Source organism: Muscardinus avellanarius, assembly GCF_963383645.1.
Source record: "Muscardinus avellanarius genome assembly, chromosome: 4".
NCBI classification, from domain to species: Eukaryota; Metazoa; Chordata; class Mammalia; order Rodentia; family Gliridae; genus Muscardinus; species Muscardinus avellanarius.
The window spans coordinates 146,105,349-146,132,466 of NC_137789.1; the positions used below are offsets into that span (position 1 = coordinate 146,105,349).

A 27,118-nucleotide genomic window follows, 5' to 3' on the forward strand; every position below is an offset into this window, starting at 1 on the left:
CACGGTGCTTTCCTCTTTTTTTTGCAGTGAAATTTTCAATGCTGAACTGATCAGGATGGTTCTGCCTAAACCCATGGGGCAAGCTGATTCCCCCAAAGTGGGTTTCAGGTGGTTAAGGAACCCTCCGATAACCACCTTATTGCTATTTGCAAGAAGTTAAAGTACGAGAGTTGAGTCTCCGGTTGTTGTACCCGTGATGATGTAAAATCAGATCGACGCAGCTGGTGATGCTTCCTCCCAGAGCCAGTGCTCCTGGCACCGGCTGCTCATCCCACAGTAACACGGCCCTGGGCTTTCTGTGACTGAACTGTTTGCGCCCGCTGCAGCTTTTTCAGGATGCTAGGGCTCTCTTACCACGTCACCTTAGCAGGAATCCATTGAGAGCCTTCTTTGGCTGCATTAATATTTAGCTTATTCTTTTATTTTTTATGTTTTTTATTTTTTTGGTGGTATTGGGAATGCAACCCAGGGGCCTTCTACCTCCGGGCTGTACTCCCAGACCTATTTTATATTTTATTTGGAAACAGGATCTCTTAAGCCAGCTGAGGCTGGCTTCGAACCTGCGCGATCCTCCTGTCTCAGCCTCCCAAGTGCAGGGATTACAAGCATGTGCCACCACCCCTGGCTAGCTTATTTTTTTTTTTAAGGGGTTCTTTTTTTGTGTCTTTTTAGAACTGGGGATTGAACCCAGAGCACCGCACCTGCAAAGCAGGCGCTTTGCCACTGAGCTACATCCCAGTCCCTGTATTAATATTTAAACATACCTTTTAGAATAGTTTGAAATTCAAAGAATATTTTTACTTAATATCATTGCATGTGTACTTTTGCAGAAAGCTATATGATTTTTATGTTGATTCCATTTAGTGATTATATAATAATCTAAAGAATTTAGCAATTACAATGTATTTAATCATTAATCATTCCTCATTGCCCCAAATGCAAACATTTAGATTGATTCCAGGATTTTTATTTCTACTGACTTAAAAAAATAGCAGCAAACTGGGCATGGTGGCACACGCTTGTAATCCCTGTGCTTGGGAGGCTGAGACAGGAGGATCGCAGAGGTTCGAAGCCAGCCTCAGCTACTTAGTGAGGCTCTCAGCAACTTAGTGAGACCTGTTTCCAAATAAAATATAAAATAGGTCTGGGAGTATAGCCTAGAGGTAGAAAGCCTCTGGATTCTACCCCCAGTACCATGGTGGAATCCAGAGGCTATATATGGTACTGGGGGTGGAATCCAGAGGCTTTCATTTTATATAATCCAGGGTGGAATCCAGAGGCTTTTATTTTATTTTATATAAAATAAAAAAAGGTGGCAATACAGTGGGCTTGCTTAAGAAGTATTTTTCGGTTTGTCCCATGGCTGGCTTGCTTGCATCAGAATTGCTTGAGTGTGGGCAGTGCTGTTTTTTGTTTTGTTTTGGTTTTTGGTGGTACTGGGGATTGAACCCAGCAGCGTTCCACCTCTGAGCTACACTCCCAGTGCTATTTTATTTTTAAATTTTGAAACAGGGTCTTGCTAAGTTGCTGAGGACCTTACTAGGTTGCTGAGGTTGACTTCGAACTTGTGATTGTTCTGTCTCAGCTTCTCACTTCCTGAGATAACAGGCATGTGCCACCATCTCCCACCAGCAGTGCTGGTTTAAAATATAGATTCTTGTTAGGTGTAGTGGCGTACGCCTGTAATCCCAACACTTAGAAGACAGAGACAGGAGGATCACAGATTTGAGACCAGCCCCAGCAACTTAGCAAGACCCTGTTTCAAAATAAATAAATTAGGACTGGGCTATAGCTCAAACATCTCTGGGTTCAATTGCTAGTACCCCCAAAAAGTAAATAAATAAAGGGTAGATTTGTAGGCTTAGTTACACATCGATTTGGACCCTTTGGGAAGAGGATCTGAGAAAGTATAGTATTAAGTTTCTTGTGGGATTTTTATGCACACCAGAATTCAAGACTAAATTCCATGATAAACTTCTTGCAGTAGGCTGCTGGGTGGCTATGACGATATCTATCATTGACAGAATGCTCTGGAGATCCTAGGAGGTGCTCATTACAGCATTCAGCCCTCAAACAATACCATTCCTCTCCCCACTCTAATGTAGAGGGAAACTTGGGTGCCAGAGCCAGCCAGCAAGAGTAGGGGTTCTGAAGTGAGGCGTGAGGATGAAGAGTTTTTAACCCTAACGTGGGGGAGCCGCCAGCCTACTATCTCTACTGGTTGACCCCTGTTCGTGGGTCAATATTTCCTACGGGTTGACGACTATGCCTGGGTCAGTATTCTCTATTGCGCCGACACTCCTGGCCAACGCAGCTTCTGGGTCAATCTTGTCTTTATTGAACTGATGCAGACCCCGGGCTTGTTTTCCCAGAGGTATTTATACACAGCTACAGGTCAATCAACATTCTCGCGCTACCACCACCAGAATACAATAAAGACCAATCCAAAACACATATTACAGATAGGCCTATCAGTACCGTCGTGTCATCACCACCTGACCCTCTCTCAGACCTCTTTGAACCCCAAACCTTGTTGACTCTGGGTGAAGGACAGTCAGCTGAGTCAGAGACACCAATCTAGGGGAAGGCCTTAATGACTCCCAACACTTGGGTTAAGTCGCTTCTCTAAGTTGACCCAGCTCAGATATCATGGAACTAATATTTGAGCCCCTCTGACTCAGGAGCCCCTGTTCTTAATCACTTAGCTATTTGTTATTATTGATAAGAAATGTTTATATTCTCTCCCTCTAAAAGGAAAAAAATCCAGGCATGGCAAACATAACCTGACACAAGAATATAGTCAACCTGTGAACCTTCAATGTTCAACCTAGTTTAGTCCCCTTGAGAGAAATTAGAATCCTGGTGTGCCGCCCTTAGGCCTCCCTGTCTGGAGCCACCTTCCAAACTCAGAACAGACTTGGAGATAGAAATGTCCCATGGGGTAAGTAGTGTGGTTTCTTCTCACTTCCCTGACGGCAGAGCCATTAGGAATCTCCCCTGACCTTGGTTAGAAGCCAACAGACAGTATTCCCACGGCAGAGGCTGTGGGTACAGAGGCAGAGTGGAGGGGCCGCTCAGGTGTCTATGTGCTGCAGGGCACCAGGGCAGGCCCGCACGGTGGGTGTCCTGTACCCGCTTGTCCTGGAGATGCAGGTCCTTTCTAACTGTGGGCTGGTCTCAGTGACGAGCAGGACCGGACCCACACAGAACAGCCGGGGCCAGAGTCTAATACTCGCATGCTTTAGGCATGTAAAAGATTTCCTGTGTTCTTTTCCTATTAAATAAAAAAGGAAAAGTCTGAGTTGAATCCGAGGGTTCCCCTCTAGGTAGTGATTGAACAAGGAAAGCGGTCTAACTCTGAAGGGGTCCAGTGGGAAATGAGGATCGGCTCATGGGGAACAAGTTCTTTTTCTTTGGCCCCTGAGATTTTGAACCTGTAGGGAGAAAGGTAGTAATGGCCTCGAGGCAGGGCGCAAAGCCTGGCTGGGAAGTGTAGGATCCAGGCCGCTGCTAGCAGGCCCATGGGGCCCGCTGCCCGGGTGGGGAAAGCTTCAGGGTGCTCCTTGGCCACTGTGGTTCCTTGGGTTTTGGGGAGAAGAGAGTTTTGTTAGGACTTAGGCTAGACAGTAGAGAGGAGGCATCAGCAAGAGTTTTTAGTAAAGGCTCGTATAGTAAATAATTTAAAGCATGTGCAGGCCTTATAGTCTCTGCATATATAGTACCTAGGTGATTGAAATGGCTGTTTCCCAGGTGAACTGTACCTTCAAAACGGGCAGCAGGCTGGATTTGGGTTGGAAGCTGTGGTTTGCTGACCCCCGGAGAGGAAAGAGCGTTAGCTTCAGAATGAGCCTGATTGGGTGTAAATTCGAGGTCTGATCCACACTATCTGGGTAAGAGGCCAGGTGGTGTGACCAGCCAAGTGATCACAGGGTGAAGAACACGGGCTCTGGAAGCAGAAGGCCCAGGACTGAAGTCCTGTCTGCACAGTCAGAGGCTGCCAGACCTTAGACAAGAGGCCCTTCTCTGAACTCCCCCAATTTGCGTTGTGAGAAGCACACAAGGGCATGCTTGGCTCGTGTTGCGCATATAAACCTACACACACACACACACACACACACACACACACTCTCACTCTCTCTCTGCCTGGCATGTGGGAAATGCTTAGTAAATGTTGGCAGTTTTTACTAGAATTCTCTGAAGCTTCCTCCTCTGTTAGATGAGACCACCGGTACATCTTAACATCGTTGTCAGGACTACGTCCAGGAACAGGTAAATGAACACCTGGCGCACAGCGGACACTCCGTGTAGACCTCACCCCGTAGACGTGGCAGCCAGTCTGCGCTCCCAGGAGCCCCAGAGGAAGGCTCTGTAGATCTAGAGTAGTATTGGTTGTCTTCGGCATTTAATGTGCGCTGCAGCACAGGGCGGCAGCTGTTCTTGGTGTTTTCAGGTGCACTCCCTTCCTCTATGACAAACCCGTTGGCAAAGCTGAGCTCGTTCCTAGCCCCAGAGCTCAGCGGGCACTGCTCACCTGTGTCTTTGTTTGCACCCTCTCCCTAATTGGAATGGCCTCCTCCTTTCCAAAATGGTTTTGCCAGGACCCCATTTAGACTCTCTTTCCCCTCAGAAGCCTATTCCCCGAAGCCCCATCCACCATGAACTCTCCAAAGCTCCGTCGGCCATGAATTTCCTCTACAGAACTCGATTTTAACTTTACCCTGATGTTTCTTCACCTAGACTGGGAGTTCACTGAGGGACAGGATCCTGTTCTACTTCCTGATCTCCATTGTTCTATCTTCCCTCTAGCTGTCTATAATAAATCCTAGTGGGCTGAAAAAAGTAAGTGGTTTTTAAATTGATAGAGTCGCTGCTATCTATCGTAGGCTAAGAGCCTAATTCTAGTTGTCAGTTCTTGCTGACATTTATTAACTTCATGGAGCTCCACCAAGAGAATTGCCCTTTAATAGCTTGCACAAGATAGAAAGAAGTAAACGCGAAGACGCTTCTGAGCCTGGTCCCCAAATCCTCCCCAGGCCCAATTTCCATGCTTTTTCCATCCCTCTGCTGGGTGCAGAGGAGTGTGAGGACTGAGGAGGATGGAGCCAAAAGATGGAAGGAGCTGGCTTCCTGAGTAGCTGCTTGGAGGAGAGCCAGCCAGGAGAGACGCCTGGGCGGGGAGACTGTCAGATGTGCGTGGGGGAATAACCAGTGCTGTTACGTGTTAAAGCCAAACCACACACACTCTGCAGTGCCCATGCTTCTTGTTGGTTGGCTCCTCTTATAGGCATAAATAAAGGGCTGGCATTGTCTGCACTGATGATCAGAGTGCAGCCTGAGTACAGGTGTGTGCACCCCGATCTGCCATCTGTGGCTAGTGTTTCGGAGCGACACCATCAGCCTCCCATTGGCCATCCTTGCAGGTGGTACTTGCAGGCGGTACTGCTCACTGAAAGGTTTGGCTGAAGTGGGACAATTCCATAACCTAAATTTCACCGTAGTGGGTTATTGTTACCTGGGCAGCTCACTCTCAAAGCCAACAATCTTCTTGCTGGAGGGCCTCCTGCATGCGCCTCCTCATTTCAAGAGTCAGCTGAAATCCTGCTGAGATTTCAGCCCGGCCCACAGTCCCTACTCCAGCAGGGCCGTGAGGATTAGACACACTATCCTTGCAGAACTTGGTAAGTCCAGGACTCTTGGCATCAGGGCCACTGGGACCTGAACTGGAGGTTGTCAGCAAGCTCAGCCTTCCAGCACCCAGCCCTGCAAGTGAACATGGCCCACAGAGGCCTGGAGCATGGGAGAAACTTCCATCAGGTCCTTGTAGCAAGGCCCCATGTGTTGTTCTTACAGATTCTAAAAGCACAAATTTCCTAAACTTAGTTGTCTGCTTTCCCAGCCCCCAGAAGATGCTGAGCTCTTACAAGAAGGGGCTGACACATGGCTGGGGAGACAGGAGGTGGGTATTAGACAAGTTGTCAGCCCGAAAACCTCAGTGGGGGCTAGGGAGAAAATAAAAACCCCACATGTGCGAAGAGTGGCGTCATTATGTAACACAGGAGCGATGTATAGGTTGAAACTCAAAGTCTATGGAAAAGGTTCATTTCTACCACTCACTGTTGTGGTTTCCAGGGTGGAAGTGTTGCTTTGAGCCTCTGCTGGGAGTCAGTGGTCATTCAGCCCTAGTAACAGGAGCCTGCTGATTTGTGGCTGTCCTTCCAACCTCGGCCCCGCCCCACTGACTTTTCTTTTGTCTTTCTTCTGGGCACCCTCAGAGGAGGGCGCACAGAGACAGGCCTCGCTCTGAAGTACCTTCTGCGTGAAGGGTTCCCTGGGGGCAGAAATGGCTCGGTGCCCCAGCTCCTCATCATTGTCACCGATGGGAAATCCCAGGGCCACGTGGCCCCGCCGGCCAAGCAGCTGAAGGAAAGGGGCGTCACTGTGTTTGCTGTGGGGGTCCGCTTTCCCAGGTAAGTGCCTCAGTCATTCTGGGTTGGCCCTGGGTTGGCCTGGGGACCACGACAAGGCTGAGCGCCTTCATGGCTGCGGAAAGAGGGGGTGCTGGGCAAACTCTCCTGGACTATGCCTGGTTCTGTCTTCTGTCTTCTTTACCAAGCTCCAGAGCACAGGATGCCCCAACTTTCGCAGGTCAGAGAGTTTGCATCATATCTGGTTTTGTCTGAACCTTTGGTTGCATGTGTCAGAAATTCAGGTTTACTTGGGGCAAAAATGGAACTAAGATGTCATCTTAGTTCCCTGGGTGGGTCGGGGGCTCCTCAGAGTGGGCAGGAGCCAGGGACTTCGCTGCCACTGAGATTCTTTCTGTCCTCTGAGCAGCTCTCTGTCCTCCCTGCCTCTTGGCTGCTCGTGGATGCAGCCGGGATCTGGGAAAGCTGGCACGGGCTGTGGGTAGCACCCCAGCTTCTGTCTTTGTACACACTTCCACCCTGAAGAGAGGAAACCCACATCTCCAGTTTCAAGTAAAGCAATATTGGGGGAGTGGATATAGATACTGGATTTGAACACCTAGGGGTGTTCTACTTCTGAGCTATACCCTCATTCCTTTTTTTGTGGTACTGGGGATTGAACCAGGGACATTCTACCTCTGAGCTACACCCCCAGCCCTGTTTTTTATTCTTTATTTTGAAACAGGGTCTCACTAAGTTGTGGAGGGCCTCACTAAGTAGCTGAGACTGTCTGCAAACCACTATCCTCCTCAGCCTCCCACGTACTGGGATTACAAGCATGTGCCACCATGCCTGCCTGGCCCTTTTAATTTAATTTTTATTTTTTAATTATTTTTTTATGGTACTGGGCATGAAACTCAAGGGCATTCTACCTCTGAGCTACAACCCCAGTCCTTTTTTTTTTTTTTTTTTTTTTTGCGGTTCAGGGATGGAACCCAGGGGCATTCGACCTCCAAACTATACCCCCTGGCCTTTTTTTTTTTTTTGCGGGTCTGGGGATGGAACTTAGGGGCATTTGACCTCTGAGCTATAGCCCTTGCCCTATTTTTTATTCTTTGTTTGAAACCGGGTCTCACTGAGTTGCAGAGGGCCTCACTAAGTAGCTGAGGCTGTCCGCGAACCGCGATCCTCCAGTCTCAGCCTCCCGAATGCTGGGATTACAAGCTTTCACCACCACGCCCGGCTCATGCCCAGCTTTTGAGAAAACCTGGGCCAGCATAACTGAGGATGGATTCGGGCAGCACGGCCCCAGAATACTAACGGGAGGCCACGCCTGGGAAGCCCCTTCTGTGTGCCAGGCAGACACAGAGCTGTCAATTTGGAGAAATGCCTGGTTTATGTAGATTTGGATGAGAGTGGGGAGTTTTATGTCAGTGACTTTCAGAGATCATGAAGCTTTTGCCCTACTGCCAAACCTTGGTCTGCTTTGATGACTTCTCTGTGCGTGGCTGACTGCCTCGTCTCCTTTCCAAGAGGGTTCTTGATGACTCCGCCCTTTCTTCTTGCCCTGGTATCATCATGCACACATCTTCTTTAGCCTGGGCTCCGACATTGCGGTCCACGCTGGCTGCTTCCTCCGATGGCCGTGTGCTGCTGGCCTCAGCATTCTTCTGTCCACTATTGACATTAATTCTTCAGCATGTTTTTCCATCCCTAGTTGTTCATTCTTCTCTTGCTATCACTTCAAACCGGTTTCCTTTCTTTGCTTTCTGATTATTTCCCTCATTAGCTATGGGCTTTTTGAAAGCAGATAACTGAGTCTGAGAGGCCTGGGTCTCAAATAAGAGCTACTCGTTCTGAGGGCGAAGTGTTCCTCCTAGGCTATCCATGAATTTTAACAGGTGCACACAGTGACACATGGCTGGGCTCCTTGAGGACTTTCTGTGGTTTATTTCTTGGTCCTCACCTGCATCCTCGATAGATGAGGATGCTCTCAAGTGACCTCTGGATCAGTGGGTGGTGCTGTGTCTACGAAGGGCCTGTGGTCCAGGAGATGGGCTGGTAGGAGGAGGATGTGTGTGGGCCACAATCAGACAGGGCTTCTCTGCACAGGTGGGAGGAGCTGCACGTTCTGGCCAGCGAGCCCAAGGAGCAACACCTGCTGTTGGCCGAGCAGGTGGAGGATGCCACCAACGGCCTCCTCAGCACCCTCGGCAGCTCTGGCCTCTGCAGCACCGCGGCTCCAGGTAAGATCACTGGTCGAGGATGGAGTGGCATTGCACATATGTAACTGGGGTGTTGGGTGGGGCAGGGCTCCCCAGAGCAAAAGCCTCCCCTGGGAGGGTGGGCAAGAGAAGCAGCCGGCCTCTGCCCTGGGCAGTCTAGTGTGTCTCCCTGTGCCCACCTGATGGGTTCCCAGGTGGAGCCCAGAGCTTGTCTCTGTGGGGCAAGAGGGGCTCAGGGCTTAGGGTCCAGACCTTGTAGGACCCCTACCCCTTCTTGGATGGAAGGGCCACATCCTCCCTGCTTCTGCCTTGGTCAGCAAGGAGCACTGGGAGACTTGGGCTTGGGCACTCTCCTTGTATTCTAGACACCCCAGTCAGGGTCTACTCCAGAGCTGGAGGGATGCTCATTAGGTAGAGGGTACCACATGTACCATAGAAAAGCCTCCTGGGGCTAGGGCGGAACCCTGGGGGCCAGAGGCATCACCCTGTCTCTCTGGTCTTCTCTGTCACATGTGCCATGAATACAGACTGCAGAGTCGAGGCTCACCCCTGTGAGCGCAGGACACTGGAGACCATCAGGGAGCTCGCCAGTGATGCCCCGTGCTGGAGAGGGTCGCGGTGGGCCGATGCCGTGATGGCCGCCCGGTGTCCCTTCTACAGGTGTGTCCATGTGATCTAGGAGCAGGGGTGTGGCTCAGCCTGGATGGGTGGAGGCCCCCGGGGCCCAGTGCCGTGGAACTGCAGGGAGAACAGCACTCGGGGCCCTGGCACCGGGCGTGACAGGGCGAAGGGGGCAGGGGCAGCACTCTGGGGAACAGGGAAGGCACAGCTACTCAGCATCAGTCTCTCAGTCTCTCAGCACACAGCCTTGGCTGCCTCAGATGGGTGGCATCAGGGCTACAATCTGAAACAGCAGCCAGGGAGGACCTTGCAGAGAATGTGACATTTGGTCTGGACCAGAGGGAGGTGGGGACAAACCTCCTGGAGCGTGTCCTTACCAGAAACAGTCCCTGTTGGCAGTTTCTGTTCCAGGGAAGTCAGGGGAGAGGAACACAGAGCCCTCTAGGCTAGGATTTGTCTTTGAGGTCCTCTGTTGTAGACATGGGAGTGAAGTTTTCTCTTTAATCAGCTTGCAACATTTTCTATGGGCAGGCACCTCCTGGAGTTTTTACTTGACTTGGATTTCATCCCATTTCACTCCAGGATAGACCCTGCCCTTGAGGTCTACCCAGTCAGCCTATATCTGGGTGGGCGGATGGCCCGGGGCAGGATCTTGTTGGAAGAGGCCACGTATAGATGACTTTTTTTTTTTTTTTTTTTTGTCAAGGTTCAATCGCCTCCTTAGATGAGGCCATAGCAGGAGCTGCCTTCAACTAAGAAGAGAGATTTGTGCCCAGTGGATGAGGAATCTCTCTTGCTGAGGCAGGGCCATTGCCACAGAGACTCAGGAGGGGCAGGGTGAGGCCCAGCAGGCAGAGTGCTCGGATTCTGTAGTCAAATGGTCAAAAATAGTTGACAATCTGCCCCCAGACCTTTGTGACTTTGGACAGCCTAGTTCAGCCCTCTGAATCCACTTCCCTGCCAGCAGGAGGGAGATCACTGACTGTCTCTGTAGTGGCTATGGATTCAGAGAAGCCATGGAGCCCCCTGGGTCCCCTGGGAATGGGCCTCTTGTGTTATCACAGATGCTAGTGCTCAGGCAGACCCAAGGAGTCACTGGGCCTGGTGGTTTGCAAATCCTCTTGGGCTTTGGAGCTTCGTGGGGACACTGGGACGGGCCAGATAGAAGCCGTACATTCGGGGTCAAGGGAGGGAGCTGGAGCACTGGGGGGTCCTGAGACTCTGACCACTCAGTCCTCTTCCCTCGGCACCAACGCTCCAGGGAACGCAGTTGAGAACTACAGAGAGCGTTACTGTACAGAAGAGGGGCCTGAACCCGAGAAGGGAACTAACAGGCCTGGGTTACTTACCCCGAATCTAGCGGTCCAGCGCCCAGGACTCCCCTCACTCCTTGTGTGGGGGCCTCAGAAAGCCACTTGTAATGAAAAGCTGTTCCCATAGTGCAGAACTCCGCACACAGGCATCTCTAATTTCTCATGTGATTGCCGGTTTGCATAATCTTTTTTTTAAAAAATTGTTTCTGAATAGTTTGAAACACTCTCTATTCCATGTACAGAAAGGGTAGAATCAAGAAATCAAGCAAGCCAGGTGTGGTGGCTCATGCTCGTCATCCCAATACTTGGGAGGCTGAGAAAGGAGGATCACAGGTTTGCAGCCAACCTCAGCAACTTAGTGAGTTTCTTTACAACTTAGTGAGACCCTATTTCAAAATAAAAAATAAAACAGGGCTGGAGGGGGCACAGGTTGGAGGTAGAATGCCCCTGGGTTCAATCCCTAGTGCCACACACACACGTAAGCAAGCAAGCAAGAGACCTTTTTATCTACTTCTGCATTAGAATCATATTAGCTTTTAATGTTAATATCTTTAAAACTGTTCATATCTTAACTACTCTGTTTCTTTGGACTATAGCTGGAAGAAAGTGTTCCTAACCCACCCCGCCACCTGCTACAGGACCACCTGCCCAGGTATGGTCAGTACTTTCAGGGTCCCAGGACCAGGCTGGTTTGTGAAGGGGCACCGGCAGTCGTGGGCAGAGTGTGGGGTCCCAGGGCAGATGGATGAACATTTCAGAAGTAGGGGGGCGTGCGCACGCTGTGCTTGCTCCTCACCTGCTCAGTGATGGTTCTTCACTGGGAATGGAGTGATGGCTTTGGAACTGTGTTCTGCGCTCAGGGAGAGGCAGAGATGGGCACACACTGACCACTAGCTTTGCAGATGGCCTCACACACAGTGCCAAGCTCAAGGCAAGATACCCAGTTGTTTTCCTCTTCTATACAATGGGATGATGTTGGCCCGATGTTTGAGTCCTCATTTCACCCTCTGTAATAAGAGAGTCCCCTGCCTGAAATTTTAGTGAAGGTAATGTCCACAGTAGGGCTTTATCCAGTATAACATCCCAAGCAAACACGAGGACTGACCTCCATTGTGCATCATTGCGCCAATCCCCAGCGTGCCCACCCTGCTCTTCACCTGGGGGTGCGGTGCATCCTGCTGACCTGTGAGCCCCCCCCCCCTAGTATGCTGGTGCCGCCCTGGTGTGGCCTTGCTGCTCCTGATGAGGCATGCATCCATCTCTGCAAGCAGAGCTGGGGATTTAAACACGGGAGGGGAGCATTCCTACCCGGGTGAGGCGATGCCCTTGGTTCCCCTCCCCAAGTGCCCAGCTCTCCCATTGCTGACCCCTGAAGCACAGAGGAACGGACGCGTCTGTTGCTGCTCAGGAGTTAGAGTGTGAGGCCTTATAGCTAGGAGTTAGGCCAATTACCTGGCCTTTCACACGTGACTCCAGCTCTCTCTGCCGTGGCGTCCTCATCTGTAAAGCAGGAGTTTTCACAGTTCCTGCCTCCTGGAGTGCAAACGAGGCCCTGTGTGTGCTGCGTCAGCACAGCACCTGGTCCCCAGCGGTGCTCAGCTCAAGGCCTCTGTTGCTAAGGGTCATGAAGTCCCCCGCTCGGGTATATCCACAGTGCTCCAGAGACCAGGACAGCAGCCCCAGCTAGATGCCCAGAATGAGCCTCAATAATTCATACCTTTGGAAAGTCTGCACTTTTTTTTTTTGGTGGTACTGGGGTTCCTGGAAGCCCGTCTATCTCCGGACTACACTCCCAGACCTATTTTATTTTTGGAAACAGGGTCTCCTAAGCCAGCACGGCTGGCTTCGAACCTGCGCGATCCTCCTATCTCTGCCTCCCAAGCGCGGGGATTACAAGCGTGCGCCACCACGCCCGGCCCAAGTCTGCACTTTAATTACAGTGATGTGGCCACCAAGTAATATATTAGCATTATGAAGGAAAAAAGACTAGTCCTCTGTGTGACCACACTCAGCTGCTTATGGAGCCCTTCGAACACACGAAGCTCCGGGTTGTTCTGTTGTTCTGCAAGGCAGGTTTTATCTGGGGGCTTTTATCTGCATTTTAAGAATTGGTAAGGATGTTGATAAGGTGCCCAGATCATGACCCCAGGGTACCGTCTACTGGACACTTCAGAATGGGCCCGATTTTGACCTAGGCTGTGGTTTCCTGTGTGAAATAGCGGCTTTGCAGCATTACTTATAATGCGTGCTTTTTGTATTCAAAAGCAAACCCTGTATTACTCGTCAGGGAATGTTTGCTTCATGCTAAAACTTTCCATAGATTAATTCATCTTACGCACAGGAGAACGGGCATCAGCACCCTTTTTAGAGGAGCATGCAGAAGCATGGAGAGGTGAATCAAGGTGCCATGCTCACCCCAAGCTGCCTGGCTACAGGCGCGGGGCTCAGTGTTCAGTGCCAGGCTGTAAGGCTTTTAAGAGCAGCTGCAGGTAGAACATGAAGAAGGGCGCCAACCCCCACCCCCTGCACTAAGTATTAAGACACCCATGTTGTCACCTGATGCAGCGAGGTATTGGTGGGGTCAGGTGGCCAGCTGTGGTGTGGCCCCAGTTACGCATTCTGGCAGCCGCAGCTCCTCCAGGCCTTCTCAACAACCGTGCCAACCCCGGCCTGTGTCTTGATGTCAGAGTCAGGAGCCAGGCCCACAGACACGTCCCTGAGTGGGCCTGTGATTCACATAGCGCCTTGCCACGCACTCTGCACACCAGGCCTCCTCCGGTGCTCACTGGCTCTGACCCTCCACCACAGGTGTCGCGGCTGGCTTACTGGTACATGGTGGGGTAGGAGAGGGGCTGGGCCCAGTGGGACTCACCGCTCCAGCGGGCCGGCCAGCCGTCTTCACTCCTGTGTCCGTGTGGTTGGTTCTTAACTGACATGTCTCTGATAGGCCCTTGTGACTCACAGCCGTGCCAGAACGGGGGCACGTGCATTCCAGAAGGAATGGACAGGTACCACTGCCTCTGCCCGCTGGCCTTTGGAGGGGAGGCCAACTGCGGTACGTACTCGTGGGACTTCTGAGACTGGCCGCCTGGGGAGCAGGTGAAGCCGGGAGCACCCCCATCTTACCGCCCACCCCTCTAGCTACAGGGTGGAAACCGGCTCTTGAGTTGTAGAGCTACCGACTTTCTCTGTGGTCCACCAATCTGACATTTCATATGATTCTGGAATGAATAATAAATACATAATGTGACCTATGAATAAATAATTCCAGTGGTGGAGTTCTGGCAGGACTGCAGTTCTGGGCTTATCAGCTTCAGAACGGCTCCTGCCTGATGTTCGTGAGTCGCTGAGCCCAGAGAAAGGCGGAAGCTGGCCTAGCTCTGAGGCCTAATTCTGGGCAGAATCTTTTGTTCTCTCTTCTACAAAAGAGGAGCAAGAAGTCCCAATTCCTTTTGGCTTTGAAGATGTGAATTGAAGATTATATAAGCTTTAGCCGATATGGTGGCTGAGGATTTTTAACAAGATTATGTAAAAAGTATTTGGCATGAGGCTTCATAGTAAAGGCTTCTGTTAAATTGTAATTTTATCTTATTTTATGTTATTTTTGCACTACTGGGGATGGAACCCAGGGGCATTCTACCTTTGAGCTACACCCCTATCCTTAATTTTTAATCTTTTATTTTGAAACAGGGTCTACTGAGTTGCAAAGGGCCTCACTACGTAGCTGAGGCTGTCTTTGAACCATGATCCTCCTGTCTCAGCCTCCGAAATGCTGGGAATTATAAGCATGTACCACCATGCCTGGCTAAATTGTAATTTTTAAAAGTATGATGTTAGCCGAGTGTGCAAAAAAGTGTGATGTTGGGTTCATTTGCTTCATGTGGAAAAAAAAAATCTGGACCCTGTATCTCACAACCTACATGTAAGTCATTACCAGGTATATTGTAGATCTAAATGAGAAAGTCAAGGCAGAGAAACTTCTAGAAGAAAACAGAGGAGCATATATCTTCATGATCCCAACACAAAGCTTTCTTGGGAAACCAAAAACACTAACCATAATGGAAAGAAAGTTATAAAAGTTTGCTTTTTTTAGCCAGGCGTGGTGGTGCATGCTTGTGATCCTAGCACTTGGGAGGCTGAGACAGGAGGATCACACAGGTTCGAAGCCAGCCTCAGCTACTTAGTGAGGCTCTCAGGAACTTAGCGAGACCCGTTTCCAAATAAAATATAAAATGGGTCTGGGAGTATAATCCAGAGGTAGAAAAGCCCTGGGTTTCACCCCCAGTACCAAAAAAAAAAAGTCTTTTTTTTTTTTTTTTTTTTTTTGGTGGTACTGGGGTTCCTGGAAGCCCTTCTACCTCTGATCTACGCTCCCAGACCTATTTTATACATTTTTTTTTTTTTAATTTGGAAACAGGGTCTCTTAAGCCAGCGTGGCTGGCTTCGAACCTACGCGATCCTCCTGTCTCCGCCTCCCAAGTGCGGGGATTACAAGCATGCGCCACCACGCCCGGCAAAAACAGTCTGCTTTTTAATAAGTGGTCCACATGAGCCGGGTATGGTGGGGCATGCTTGTAATCCTAGTACTTGGGAGGCTGAGACAGGAAGATCTCATGTTCAGAGCCAGCCTAAGCAATTTAATGAGGCTTTCAGCAACTTAGACCCTGTTTCCAAATAAGAAAGAAAATTAGGCTGCAGGTATAGCTTGGTGGTTGAATGCCTCTGGGTTCAATCCCCAGTACCAATAAAGAAGAAAAAACAAAAAATGTGGTCCACACTGTGTCTGACTTGGTGGAGAGCTCTGGTCACCGGGTGCCTCGGCCCCATCGTCCCCTGGGAGGAGGTTCCTTTGCCCCGAGTGGTGTTTGGGCATCTTGGCAGGGATGACCTACATGCTGCTGTGGCTTCACTGTGATGGTGATATCTCTGTGATCCCAACAGCCCCGAAACTGAGCCTGGAGTGCAGGGTAGATGTCCTCTTCCTGCTGGACAGCTCGGCCGCCACCACCCTGGAGGGCTTCCTGCGGGCCAAGGCCTTCGTGAAGCGGTTCGTGCAGGCCGTGCTGAGTGAGGAGTCCCGGGCCCGTATGGGCGTGGCCGGGTACAGCAGGGAGCTGGTGGTGGCGGTGCCCGTGGGGGAGTACCAGAACGTGCCAGACCTGGTCAGGAGCATCGACAACCTTCCGTTCAGTGGCGGCCCCACCCTGACAGGCAGCGCCTTGCAGCAGGCAGCAGAGCGTGGCTTCGGGAGCGCCACCAGGACAGGCCAGGACCGGCCACACAGAGTGGTGGTCCTGCTCACCGAGTCCCATGCCCAGGACGAGGTGGCCGGCCCTGCGCGCCGTGCAAGGGCCCGAGAACTGCTCCTGCTGGGCGTGGGCAGCGAGGCCGTGCAGGCAGAGCTGGAGGAGATCACAGGCAGCCAGAAGCATGTGATGGCCTACGCGGACCCTCAGGACCTGTTCAACCAAATCCCCGAGCTGCACGGGAAACTGTGCAGCCGGCCCCGGCCAGGTGAGGTTCCGGCATCAGAACGGGGGTGGCCAGTCAGCGGGCAGGTCCTTCCTTCTTCTGGGTACCACTTAGCCATTATTCTCTCCCAGTGGCCGTTATGTACTAGCACATGACCAGTAGCTTCTCAGTTTACTGGTCAAGAAAATACAATAAGAGTCCTTTCCGTTATGTGTGTGTATATGTGTGTGTGTGTATAAAAAAAGCAACATGTAAACGTAGTTCATATGGCACACTCAGCATTGCTTTCTATTCCTCTTCCTTTAGTGTTAAGAAGGAGCTCAGGGTCTACAAAGCCTGCTCCAGAACAGCAGCTTGCCAGCCTCTCTGATGACAACCCATGGGAAGACAGACTTTCCTGGGACAGACACACACATGCTTGCACATGCAGACACAATTGAAACAACGGTTTTATGAAGTGACACTTACCCTGTCTACTGAGATTCCTTCTGACACTTTTCTATTCTGTTTCACTGCCTGTGAAGTTGGTTTTGTGACCTGCTATTGGAGGGTGCTCTGGGCATTGGTACCCTGGGAAAAGGTATCTTCTTCTGTCACACAGGGGACACAGGATCTGGCCATGGATGGAAATGTGATGACTGGACCGCATCCTTGTCGGGCACACTGACTGCTCCCCTGAGGATGTGGGTGGTGCAAAGCTGCGCATGTTCTTAGATTTTCTGCTCATGTCATATATCACACTCTCTACGGACAAGAGGACCTCCTTCCTGTGGGGGAGGGAAAAGGACCCTCCCACCCTGCCCCTCCCATGGCAGTCAGAGTTATTGCTGTTTTGTTTTGTTTTGTTTTGTTTGTTTTCGGTACTGGGGATTGAACCCAGGGGCATTGGGCATTCTACCTCCAAGCTACCTCCAGACCTATTTTTTATTCTTTATTTTGAAACAGGTTCTCACTAAGTGATGGAGGGCCCCACTAAGTAGCTGAGACTGGCTACAAACCCACCATCTTCCTGTCTCAGCCTCCTAAGTATTGGGATTACAACCGTGCGCTACCATGCCTGGCTGTTTTTGCTGTTTTTAAAGAATAACTGTAGATGCAGAGGGGAAAATGTGACAGTAGTGCATTCCCGTGTAGCACGTACATTTCCCCTCTTGTTAACACCTTGCATTAGAATGGAACCCTGTTCCGGCTGATGAACTGAGATCCAGATGTTACTATTTACTGAAGTCCATACTGTGGTCTGACTTCCCTGGTTTTGACCTAATGTCCTGATTTGGTGTTCCTGCTCCTTCAGCTCCTCGTGGCTGTGGCAGCTGCTCAACTGTCCTTGTGCTGGAGTGGTTTTTTTTTTTTTTTTTTTTTTTTTTGTGGTACTGGGGTTCCTGGAAGCCCTTCTACCTCCGGGCTACACTCCCAGACCTATTTTATACTTACTGATTTTTGGAAACAGGGTCTCTTGAGCCAGCACGGCTGGCTTCAAACCTGCGCGATCCTCCTGTCCCCGCCTTCCAAGCGCGGGAATTACAAGCGTGTGCCACCACGCCCGGCCTGCTGGAGTGGTTTTTAAAACCAATACAAAGCCAGGCGCGGTGACGCACACCTGTAATTCCAGTACTTAGGAGGCTGAGACAGGAGGATCACAGGTTTGAGGACAACCTCAGCAAGTAACAAGACTCTCATGAACTTAGTGAAACCTTCTCTCCAAATAAGAAATAAAATCAGATGTGTGGGGTTGGCTTGAAGGTAAAATATCTCTGGGCTCAATCCCTAGCAACACACACACACACACACACACACACACACACACACACACACACACAAAAAAAAAATGGGGGCACCAGGCCCTTAACTGCACACTTAAACCTTGCTAGCGGCTCCCTTTGCACTTGGAACAAACCTCTCGCAGGCTTTGAGAGCTCTGGGCTGGTCCCAAGCAGGTCTCTCTGCAGCCCCTGCTGGATGGAGAGGTCTCCTTCCTGCTCAGGAGGCACCTGCCATCTGCTCATGCCCCTTATCCTCCATGTCTCCCCCAAGTGTCACCTCCCCGGGGAAGCCCGGACTCCTGCCCCGGTCTCATCGTGCGGCCCCTGCTGGTCTCTCTTCTAGTTTTCTGCCTCTGTCCCCCTCAGCACTCTCTTTTTCTAATTCTGTTTAATTTCTGTTTGTGTCTGATAGATTGCCAGCCCCAGTGGCAGGCATGGCCCTACTGGGCGCACCACACATAGCTGTGCCCCATGTGCTCATGGGGAGGATGCTGGGTCATGGGAAGAAACAAGGCAGAGAGGCATATGTTGTCATGAGTGTCCCCAGACCTCCATGTCTGGCACACGGTTGAGGTGTCTTCCTCTCACACCCAGAGCTGGGCGGCTGGGGTCAGGAGAGTAGTTTGGCCATCTCATGGCGTCCACCTCGAGGTCCCAGGTGGCCATCTCCCAGCCAGCAGGCAGGGGGATTGAGGGGAAGCAGAAGGCAAGCAGCTTCCACTCGCACACGCTTGAGTTTTGCACACTCAAACTCGGAAGTTGCCCACTTCCTTTCAACCGCGTCCCATAGATGGCGCTCATATACCTGGCCACACCCAGCTGCCCGGAAGGGAGGTGGGCATTCATGCCCTTAACTACGTTCTAGGGAGGGTGTTCCTTGGCTGCGAGGGGTGGGGTGGGTCCTGCAGGGACAGACAGACTAGCTGGCGTGGCCTCCATCCAGCCCGGAGCAGTCCCGCTGTGCTGGCCACGTCTGGATGAGGGGTCTCTCTGCTTGCTTCTGCAGGCTGCCAGGCACAGTCGCTGGACCTGGTCTTCCTGTTGGACGCCTCTGCCTCAGTGGGACCTGAGAACTTCGCTCGGATGCAGAGCTTCCTGAGAAGCTGTGCCCTCCAGTTTGATGTGAACCCCGACGTGACCCAGGTTGGGCTGGTGGTCTATGGCAGCCAGGTGCAGACAGCCTTTGGGCTGGATGCCCACCTCACCCTCGCTGCCGTGCTGCGGGCCATCAGCCAGGCCCCCTACCTGGGGGGCGCAGGCTCAGCCGGCACCGCCTTTCTGCACATCCACGACAAGGTGATGACTGTGCAGAGGGGCGCCCGGCCCGGTGTCCCCAAGGCTGTAGTGATGCTCACAGGCGGGAGAGGGGCTGAGGACGCAGCCGTCCCTGCCCAGAAACTGAGAAACAACGGCATCTCTGTCCTGGTGGTGGGCGTGGGGCCTGTCCTGAGGGAGGCGCTGCGGAGACTCGCCGGGCCTCGGGATTCCCTGATCCACGTAGCAGCGTACACCGACCTGCGGTACCACCAGGACGCACTCATCGAGTGGATATGCAGAGGTGAGCGGGAGAACCCACACCTGCAGGGCTGCCCCCAAGACAAGACAGGGCCTCCACCTCTGTGTGTATCGTGCCCAGGAAGGCCGCTCCTTCTAGCTTCTGAGGATTTGCCTTCCACGTGTACGTGCTAAAGCCCACGCTCACATGAAGCCCACGGAATGCTTAGCCATCCCCGTGTGACATTTAAGGGGCAGACACTTAATTTTTTTTGCCGTACCGGGGATGAAACTCTGGGGCATTCTACCTCTGAACTACACCCCCAGCCCTATTTTATATTCTTTATTTTGAAACAGGGTCTTGCTAAGTTGCAGAAGGCCTCATTAAGTAGCTGAGGCTGTCTGCACTCTGCGATCCTCCCGTCTCAGCCTCCCAAGTATAAGGATTACGAGAGGGCTCCACCACTGACTAGGGCAGACACTTTAACCCAGGCAGCCCCCAGGCTTGATTTATTTTTTATTTAATTAATTTATTTAACTTGTTTCTGTGGTACTGGGGATTGAACCCAGAGACATTCTACCTCTAGCTATACCCCACAGCCCTATTTTAGTTTTTATTTTGAAACAGGGTCTCAGTAAGTGGCTGAGGGCCCCACTAAGCTCTTGAGGTTGTCCTTGAACTTGAGATCCTCTTGTCTCAGCCTTCCAAGTACTGGGATTACAGGTGTGCAGCACCACGCCCAGCCCAAGCTTGAGACTTAAACTGATGACATCTTCAGGAACTGGACGATCTCCAGCGCTCTAAAAGTCCTATGTTGACACCGACTTGGGTGGTAAATAGAGAGCTAGGTGCCAACAGGGCCAGGCCAATCTGACTCCAGGCTACATTTTGTCAGTGACCTTCCTGCCTTTTAAAACGTAGTGCCAGTGACACCAATAAACACTGCCACAGCATGCCCGAGAAAAAGAATCTCCACTGTGTGGAGGAAAGCTGGGTGAAGCTGGCGGTTACTCACCAGCCAGGGGCTGAGCTGTTGCATCAGGGCCAAGGGAGATGCTAAGATGTGCGAGACACTCCTACAGTGATCTTGCACCCAAGCGGGGACTTGCTCAGAGCAGGGACCTTTGGGTCTGACCCAGGCTGGGCCCGGCGGGCTCATTCTCCATTGCAGAAGCCAAGCGGCCAGTGAACCTGTGCAAACCCAGCCCATGCATGAACGAGGGCACCTGCATCCTGCGGAACGGGAGCTACCGCTGCGAGTGCAGGGGCGGCTGGGAGGGCCCCCACTGCGAGAACCGTGAGTGGGCTCTTGCTCCGCATGCTGAGCGGGGGTGGTATTCTGAGTCCTGCCAAGCCTTACAAACTCAGCCGAAGGCAGGTTCTATCATTTTGTCATTTATTTGTCCATCCAAGAAACATTTAGGAGACTGTCTTGCAGCCCAGAGCTTATTCTAGGTATATAGGAGTAAACAGAACAATAAAAATCTGACCTTGTGAAGGAGACAGGTAATACATGTGCTACATTAGATGGAAAAAATCCTAAGGACCAGGAGGGAGGCCCCGGGAGCACAATGGATCCAGAACAGTGAGGATCAAGATGTGGACGTGGGCGAGGCGGGCAGGGGGGCAGACACCGTGGGGGGTTGCTTGTTCTTTTGAGTAGTATTTCTTTTGCTCAGTGGCGTGGGAAGAATAGCCATCAGCTGAGGGTGGGGACAGAGAGGAGATGTGCTGGAGGTCAGGAGAGAGGAGTGGCAGATGCCTGAGGATGTGCAATGCCCACATTGCTGGACAGCATCACAGGCCCCAACCCGTGGCTTCTGTTTCTGAGCTTAAAGTTAGATCAGCCAGAAACAAGAAGAAAACTACTGTGCGAGCCTGGGGTTTTCAGCCACAGTCACGGCTGGCTTCCAGGGGCGGCCAGGGAGTGGGCGTACCGGGCAGTCAGATGGGTCTGGGACCTGGCATCTTCTGCTTGAAGGGTTGGGTTGCGGAGTCAGGGCAGGATGCAGAGGGGTAGAAGACGGGTTGAGGAGAGGAGTCAGGTCCTCACCCCTTGCTTTCTTCTCCAGGGGTCCTGAGAGGAGATGCCCCCAAGGCACGTGGCTCCCGTCAAGATCCTGCAGGAGGACAGCAGCCACAGCCCTCCCGGCAACTGCAGAGGCCTGGGCATCCCGGGAGCTGAAGAGCGGCGTCCTTGGTGAGCACGTCTCTTGGAGGGTCCTTTGAGTGTCTCTGCTTTGTGCAGAGTCCTCCTGCCCTCTAGCTTCTGCAGGAAGAAGGATGTCCCAAATGCAACTGCTGCCGCTTGGACGTTAGTATTAACTGATGTCGCCCGCTATGGTGATATGGGTTGGTAAATGCTTTCTGGACCAGGTTGCACCTTGTGGTCTGCCACTTTTCCCCTGAAGATAAACGAGATCCCGGAGACTCCAGAGAAGTTTGATGGCCTGCTTGAGATTCATTCTGCCTGCCACAAATGCTACAAATGCCAGATGGGAGGTGGTTGAGGCAGTAATGCCCAGCAGGTGTTTACTAGTACACATCCAGACCCCTGAAGCCATGGTACTTCCAGATGGGAGAAGGGCAGACTTTGTCCCTCCCTGAAAGATGCCAAGCCTGCATTTGCTTTTAGTCCAAAACAGGAATTAGGTGGCAGTTGTCACTTCTGTGACTGGATCCGTGTGGTTGAGAGACTTGGAAAGGTCCAGACTGGAATTTGATGAATTCATCAGCTTGGTTGACTATGGGGTAGCGGCTGACTGTGCAAAAGGCGCAGGCCTTAGCCGGGCGTGGTGACGCACGCTTGTAATCCCAGCATTTGGGAGGCTGAGACCGGAGGATCGTGGTTCGCCGACAGCCTCAGCTACTTAGTGAGGCCCTCTGCAACTCAGTGAGACTCGGTATTCAAAATAAAGAATAAAAAATAGGGCAGGAGGTATAGCTCAGAGGTCGAATGCCCCTGGGTTCCATCCCCAGACCCGCAAAAAAAAAAAAAAAAAAAAAAAAGGCGCAGGCCTGCAGGGGCCACAGGTGATTAGTCTGGGTGCTGGGTGAGAGCCCCGGGGAGGGTCCTTTGAAAAGAGTTTTCTTAGAAGGGATGTGGGGTGTTTAAAACTTCCTTTTTCCTCCTTTTAGTGGGGTAAAGAGGAGAATTTTAAACTTAAATAAAGGATAAAGAAGCCCATAGGAAGTCTTGCTTGTTTAAGCATGGATGTTATACGAAGGTTTTATTTTGCTTTTTGACACCTAGTTTTTAAGGGACTATCGCAAGAGGTGTTTTTGGTTATTTATTTAACAGGAATATTTGCACCTATGTGGCAAAGAGGGTGATTATGAATATTTTCTAGAAGGCTAAGTCACCTCCTCACCTTGGTTGTTACAGTTGGGTTATCAGAAGAAGTTCTGCTGTAGAGCTCTGACATAAATCCAGAGACAAGCCGGGCGTGGTGGCGCAAGCTTGTAATCCCAGCATTTGGGAGGCTGAAACAGGAGGACCATGGTTTGCAGACAGCCTCAGCTACTACTTAGGCCCTTTGCAACTCAGTGAGACCCTGTTTCGAAATAAATTAAAAAAAAATAGGGCTGGGGGTATAGCTCGGAGGTAGAATGCCCCTGGGTTCCATACCCAGTACTGAAAAAAAAAAAAAAAATCCAGAGACTACCCCCTTTTGTGGTGCTGGTGATAGCTTTTATTTTTTAAAATATTTTAATGCATTATTTTACACACAGAAGTTCATGGCTACTTTGACTTAAACAGTGCTCAAAGAGGTACCATCAGACATTATTCTAATGTATTCATCAGACATTAAAAATAAAAGTTCTGGTGTCCCAAGCACTGGGATATTTGTGGCTGAGGGAGGGATATTTTTACTGGCAGTTGTTTTCCTGGTGTTATACTCTCATCCTTAGAAGGCAACATCAGGGCAGGACCTCGTGCCCATCCAGGGAATGCTATAGAGAAGTGCTATGAGTTCATTGTCTTTTTAAGTCAGTAGCTTAATTGTTTTATCATTCTAGGCTTTTTGTCTTGTTCAAAGATACACAGATGCCTCATTTGAATTACTTGGACTTAAACAACAAATTGGTTGAAAAGCCTCTACAGTTGCTTTTTTGGGATCTGGGATCCCACCTGTGAAACATTTTAGGAGATACGGTCTCACTAAGTTGCCTAGGCTGGCCTTGAACTTGCAATGCACCTGCCTCAGCCTCCCTAGTAGCTGAAAAGTGGCACTGATTACATCAACCTTCTTCATGGCTCCAATAGCACTGACAAGGGCAAAAGGAATTCCTATCTTATTACCTAGCCAGCCAAGCCCTTTTCTTTCACTTAAAACAAATTTCTAGCTTTTTTTTTTTTTTTTTTTTTTTTTTTGGTGGTACTGGGGTTCCTGGAAACCCTTCTACCTCCGGGCTACACTCCCAGACCTATTTTAAATATTTTTTTGGAAACAGGGTCTCTTAAGCCAGAGAGGCTGACTTTGAACCAGCTCAATCCTCCTGTCTCCGCCTCCCAAGTACAGGGATTATAAGCGTGCACCACTACACCCAGCTATTTTTAGCTTTAATTATATAAGTCATGTATAAATATATTTTCCATGCCAGGCATGGTGGCACATGCCTATAATCCCAGTACTTGGGAGGCTAAGACAGGAGGATTGCAGGTTCAAGGCCAGCACCAGCAACTTAGCAAGATCCTGTTTCAAAATATAAGAAAGGTTCAGTGTTGAATTTCAGAGGTAGAATACCCCTGGGGTTCAATCCCAGTACACACATACCTGTATACATACATACACACACTCACACACACATATATTTCTTACAAAAATTAAAATATGGCAGATCACAAATCTTTTCTATGATCTTGATATTAGCTCCCTTGCTGAACACTCCAGTTCTAATAATTGAGTCTTGATTTTCTAGGGAAATATCATGTACAGGTAATGATAGTTTTGTTTCTTCTTTTTTCTTATCATTTTGCATTGTCTAGGCCCGCCGGTGGGTTTTTTTTTTTTTTTTTTTTTTGGTGGTGCTGGGGTTCCTGGAAGCCCTTCTACCTCCAGGCTATACTCCCAGACCTATTTTATATTTTTATTTGGAAACAGGGTCTCTTAAGCCAGCGCGGCTGGCTTCGAACCTGCGCGATCCTCCTGTGTCTGCCTCCCAGGCTCGGGGATTACAAGCGCGCGCCACCACACCTGGCTGCTGGTGTGTTTTTTAAAGTAGCGGTAATAACATATATCCGGGTCTGGTTCATTGACTGAAAGAACTTTATCACCATTATAGTCATAATGGATGTATTTCCCATGGGTCAGTCTATCAGGTTAGAAACGCTTATTTCTATTTCTAGATCTCTAAGAATGGTTGCTATAATGTTCAGATTTATGGTTAGCTTTTTCTACTTCGAGAAAAAGGTTTTTTCCTATTTTAATCTGTTATTGTAATAAATTACTTATGCATACAATTTCAATCACCAAACTGCTCTTTTAACTCCTAAACTCTATTTGGTCACACTACATCATTTTTTAAACACTGCTAGATTTCATTTGCCAATATCTTATTTATGATTTTTTTGTATGTATGTTCAAAAGTGATTTGCTTCTCTACAAGTTTTGTATATCAGAGAAATATTAACTTTATCATAGAAAACCCATATTTCTAACCGGCGTGGTGGCACACGCTTGTAATCCCGGAGCTTGGGAGGCGGAGATAGGAGGATTGCGCAGGTTCGAAGCCAGCCGCGCTGGCTTAAGAGACCCTGTTTCCAAATAAAATATAAAATAGGTAGAAGGGTTCCATCCCCAGTACCACAAGAAAAAGAAAAGAAAACCCATATTTCTCAAACGTTCACATTGCTCTCTTCATAGTATTTTCTTATAATTAAAAAAAAAAACACCTCATCAGATAGCTGGGCGTGGTGATGCACACTTGTAATCTCAGTACTTGGGAGGCTGAATCAGAAGGATCACAAGTTTGAGACCAGCCTCAGCTACTTAGGCCCTCTACAACTTAGTGAGGCCCTGTTTCAAAATAAAAAATAGGGTTGGAGGTGTAGCTTGAAGGCAGAATGCCCCTGGGTTCAATCCCCAGTGCTGCAAAACAAAGCGCCGTGCTAGTAGCTGTGCTGAAGGCCTCCTTTTCAGTCAGTTCTGCTATTTTAAATCAGCTTAGGTTTCTTTTCATTGCATTAGTCCTTTTAATGAGCCAGAATTTGGTTTTGTCATTTTTCAAATAGACACATTTATGCTATGAAATTCCTAAATTACTACTTAGGCAACCTAAGTATTGGTATTTTCTTTTTCCTGTGAATTATTTAGGAGTCTATTTAACTTCTCAGTATTGATTTTCATTTTTCTGTACACAATCAGTTTCTATAGATGCCTCTGATGCATTTAGTACATTAATTATATATTACAATCCTCTTTCAGCCCTACCTAGTTACTTGACGTAAGGAGGGCTCAGGTCTCCTGCTAGGATCATACCGTGTGAGTCTACCTGTTTTTATTATACAGATTTTGAAGTTCAGTGTGTTAATAACAGAGACATTTTGCCCTGCAGATAATTTTGCCAAGCGATTCCATGAAATAAAAGGAAAATCCAAAATACAAAGAACATTTTAATAAAAAAATTTAATTTTTTTAACCACTGGGTAAAGGTCACCAAGTGTCTATGACATACGGAAATAAATGCCCTGGGATTAGAAAGACAATACAAATTTGTAAAAGACCTTTTCCCCTCAGGAACCATTGTTAGAGAATCCCCAGAAATGAAGAGGGGTGACAGATGAAATGTTTCAACCTGTGTTAACAAACAGTGCCATTGCGGGAAAAGAGAAAACAGCACAAAAAACAGCACTGCCAGTTTAAGAGAAGAGGGACGTGGCCCCAACCCCAGGTCACCACTTCATCTTGCAAGGGACGGACGGATGTTAGAACAGGACCGGACTTCAAACAGGGACCGAGAACATTAAATAACTCTCCCCTTAAAAATGGTCTGACCACAGGAGTGAATCTGTAAACACAGGGTAATTTTTTTTTTCTACAGTCATATAAAAAGTCAGTTAAATCTCAGAAGTTTTTCACTGGCCCTAAGTGACAAGATTCTAAACACTTTTTTTAAAGACCTATATAATACAGCATTACTTACAATTTTATTTAAAGGCAATTGATTCAGGCCTGCCTTAACTGGGAAAAAGGTCCTTAACCTAGTGGGATCAGTGCTTCAGCTAAGTCCCAAATATTTTTTCCTGTTGAGGTTTTTCAAATTCCTGTCTTAGGTGGTGGGTGGTACAGAGGAGCTGCTGATCTGTTTAAAATCACCAAAGACTGGTTAGTTGGGCCCAGTAATCCTGGAGAGGACAAACTTGAAGGCAAGGACAGCTTAACCCCCGACACAGCTAGGCATGGAAGAGAGATGATGGTCAGGGGCTTGAGTTTTTCTCAGTCACCAAAGCCACGTGGCCAGTGGAACAGGGCCCTGCGACCTCTATTTCTCTTCCAAAGGCTAAACATCGGAGGCTTTTCACTACTTAAAAAGCTTGATAGAAAAATTGATGCAAACTTCAAAAAGGAAACAGAACACCCCTAGGTACAACACTGTCCCGATGACAGTCCAAAGCCTTCGGTGTCCAAGAATCCTTTTTTGGTTTTTGTTGTATTGTTTCCTTCCGGACAGAGCCAACTCATAGCGGAAGCTCCCCAGTCCTTGCTTTTTCTTCTAAACAGACTCACCCTTTCTGAGTTGCTGTTTGAACGAAGACTTTACTGAAGCAGGATTGTCACCAAGGTCCGCGCTGGAGTGAGAGTCTTTAGCTGCTGCCTGTTTC

General features: G+C 49.6%; 1 protein-coding gene across 1 annotated transcript in view; it reads left to right on the top strand.

Moving 5' to 3' along the window:
• VWA2 (von Willebrand factor A domain containing 2) overlaps positions 1-21,478 on the top strand; it is a gene marked incomplete at both ends in the record, with an annotated part of 34,039 nt that extends 12,561 nt beyond the window's left edge. Inside the window, 9 exons of the mRNA XM_080694551.1 lie at positions 6,273-6,467; positions 8,517-8,650; positions 9,157-9,289; positions 11,160-11,215; positions 13,511-13,618; positions 15,505-16,077; positions 18,805-19,356; positions 20,465-20,590; positions 21,366-21,478. Of these exons, the coding sequence (XP_080550677.1) occupies positions 6,273-6,467; positions 8,517-8,650; positions 9,157-9,289; positions 11,160-11,215; positions 13,511-13,618; positions 15,505-16,077; positions 18,805-19,356; positions 20,465-20,590; positions 21,366-21,478 (1,990 nt within the window). The remainder of the gene's footprint in view (positions 1-6,272; positions 6,468-8,516; positions 8,651-9,156; positions 9,290-11,159; positions 11,216-13,510; positions 13,619-15,504; positions 16,078-18,804; positions 19,357-20,464; positions 20,591-21,365) is intronic.
• Positions 21,479-27,118: the final 5,640 nt, after the last annotated feature.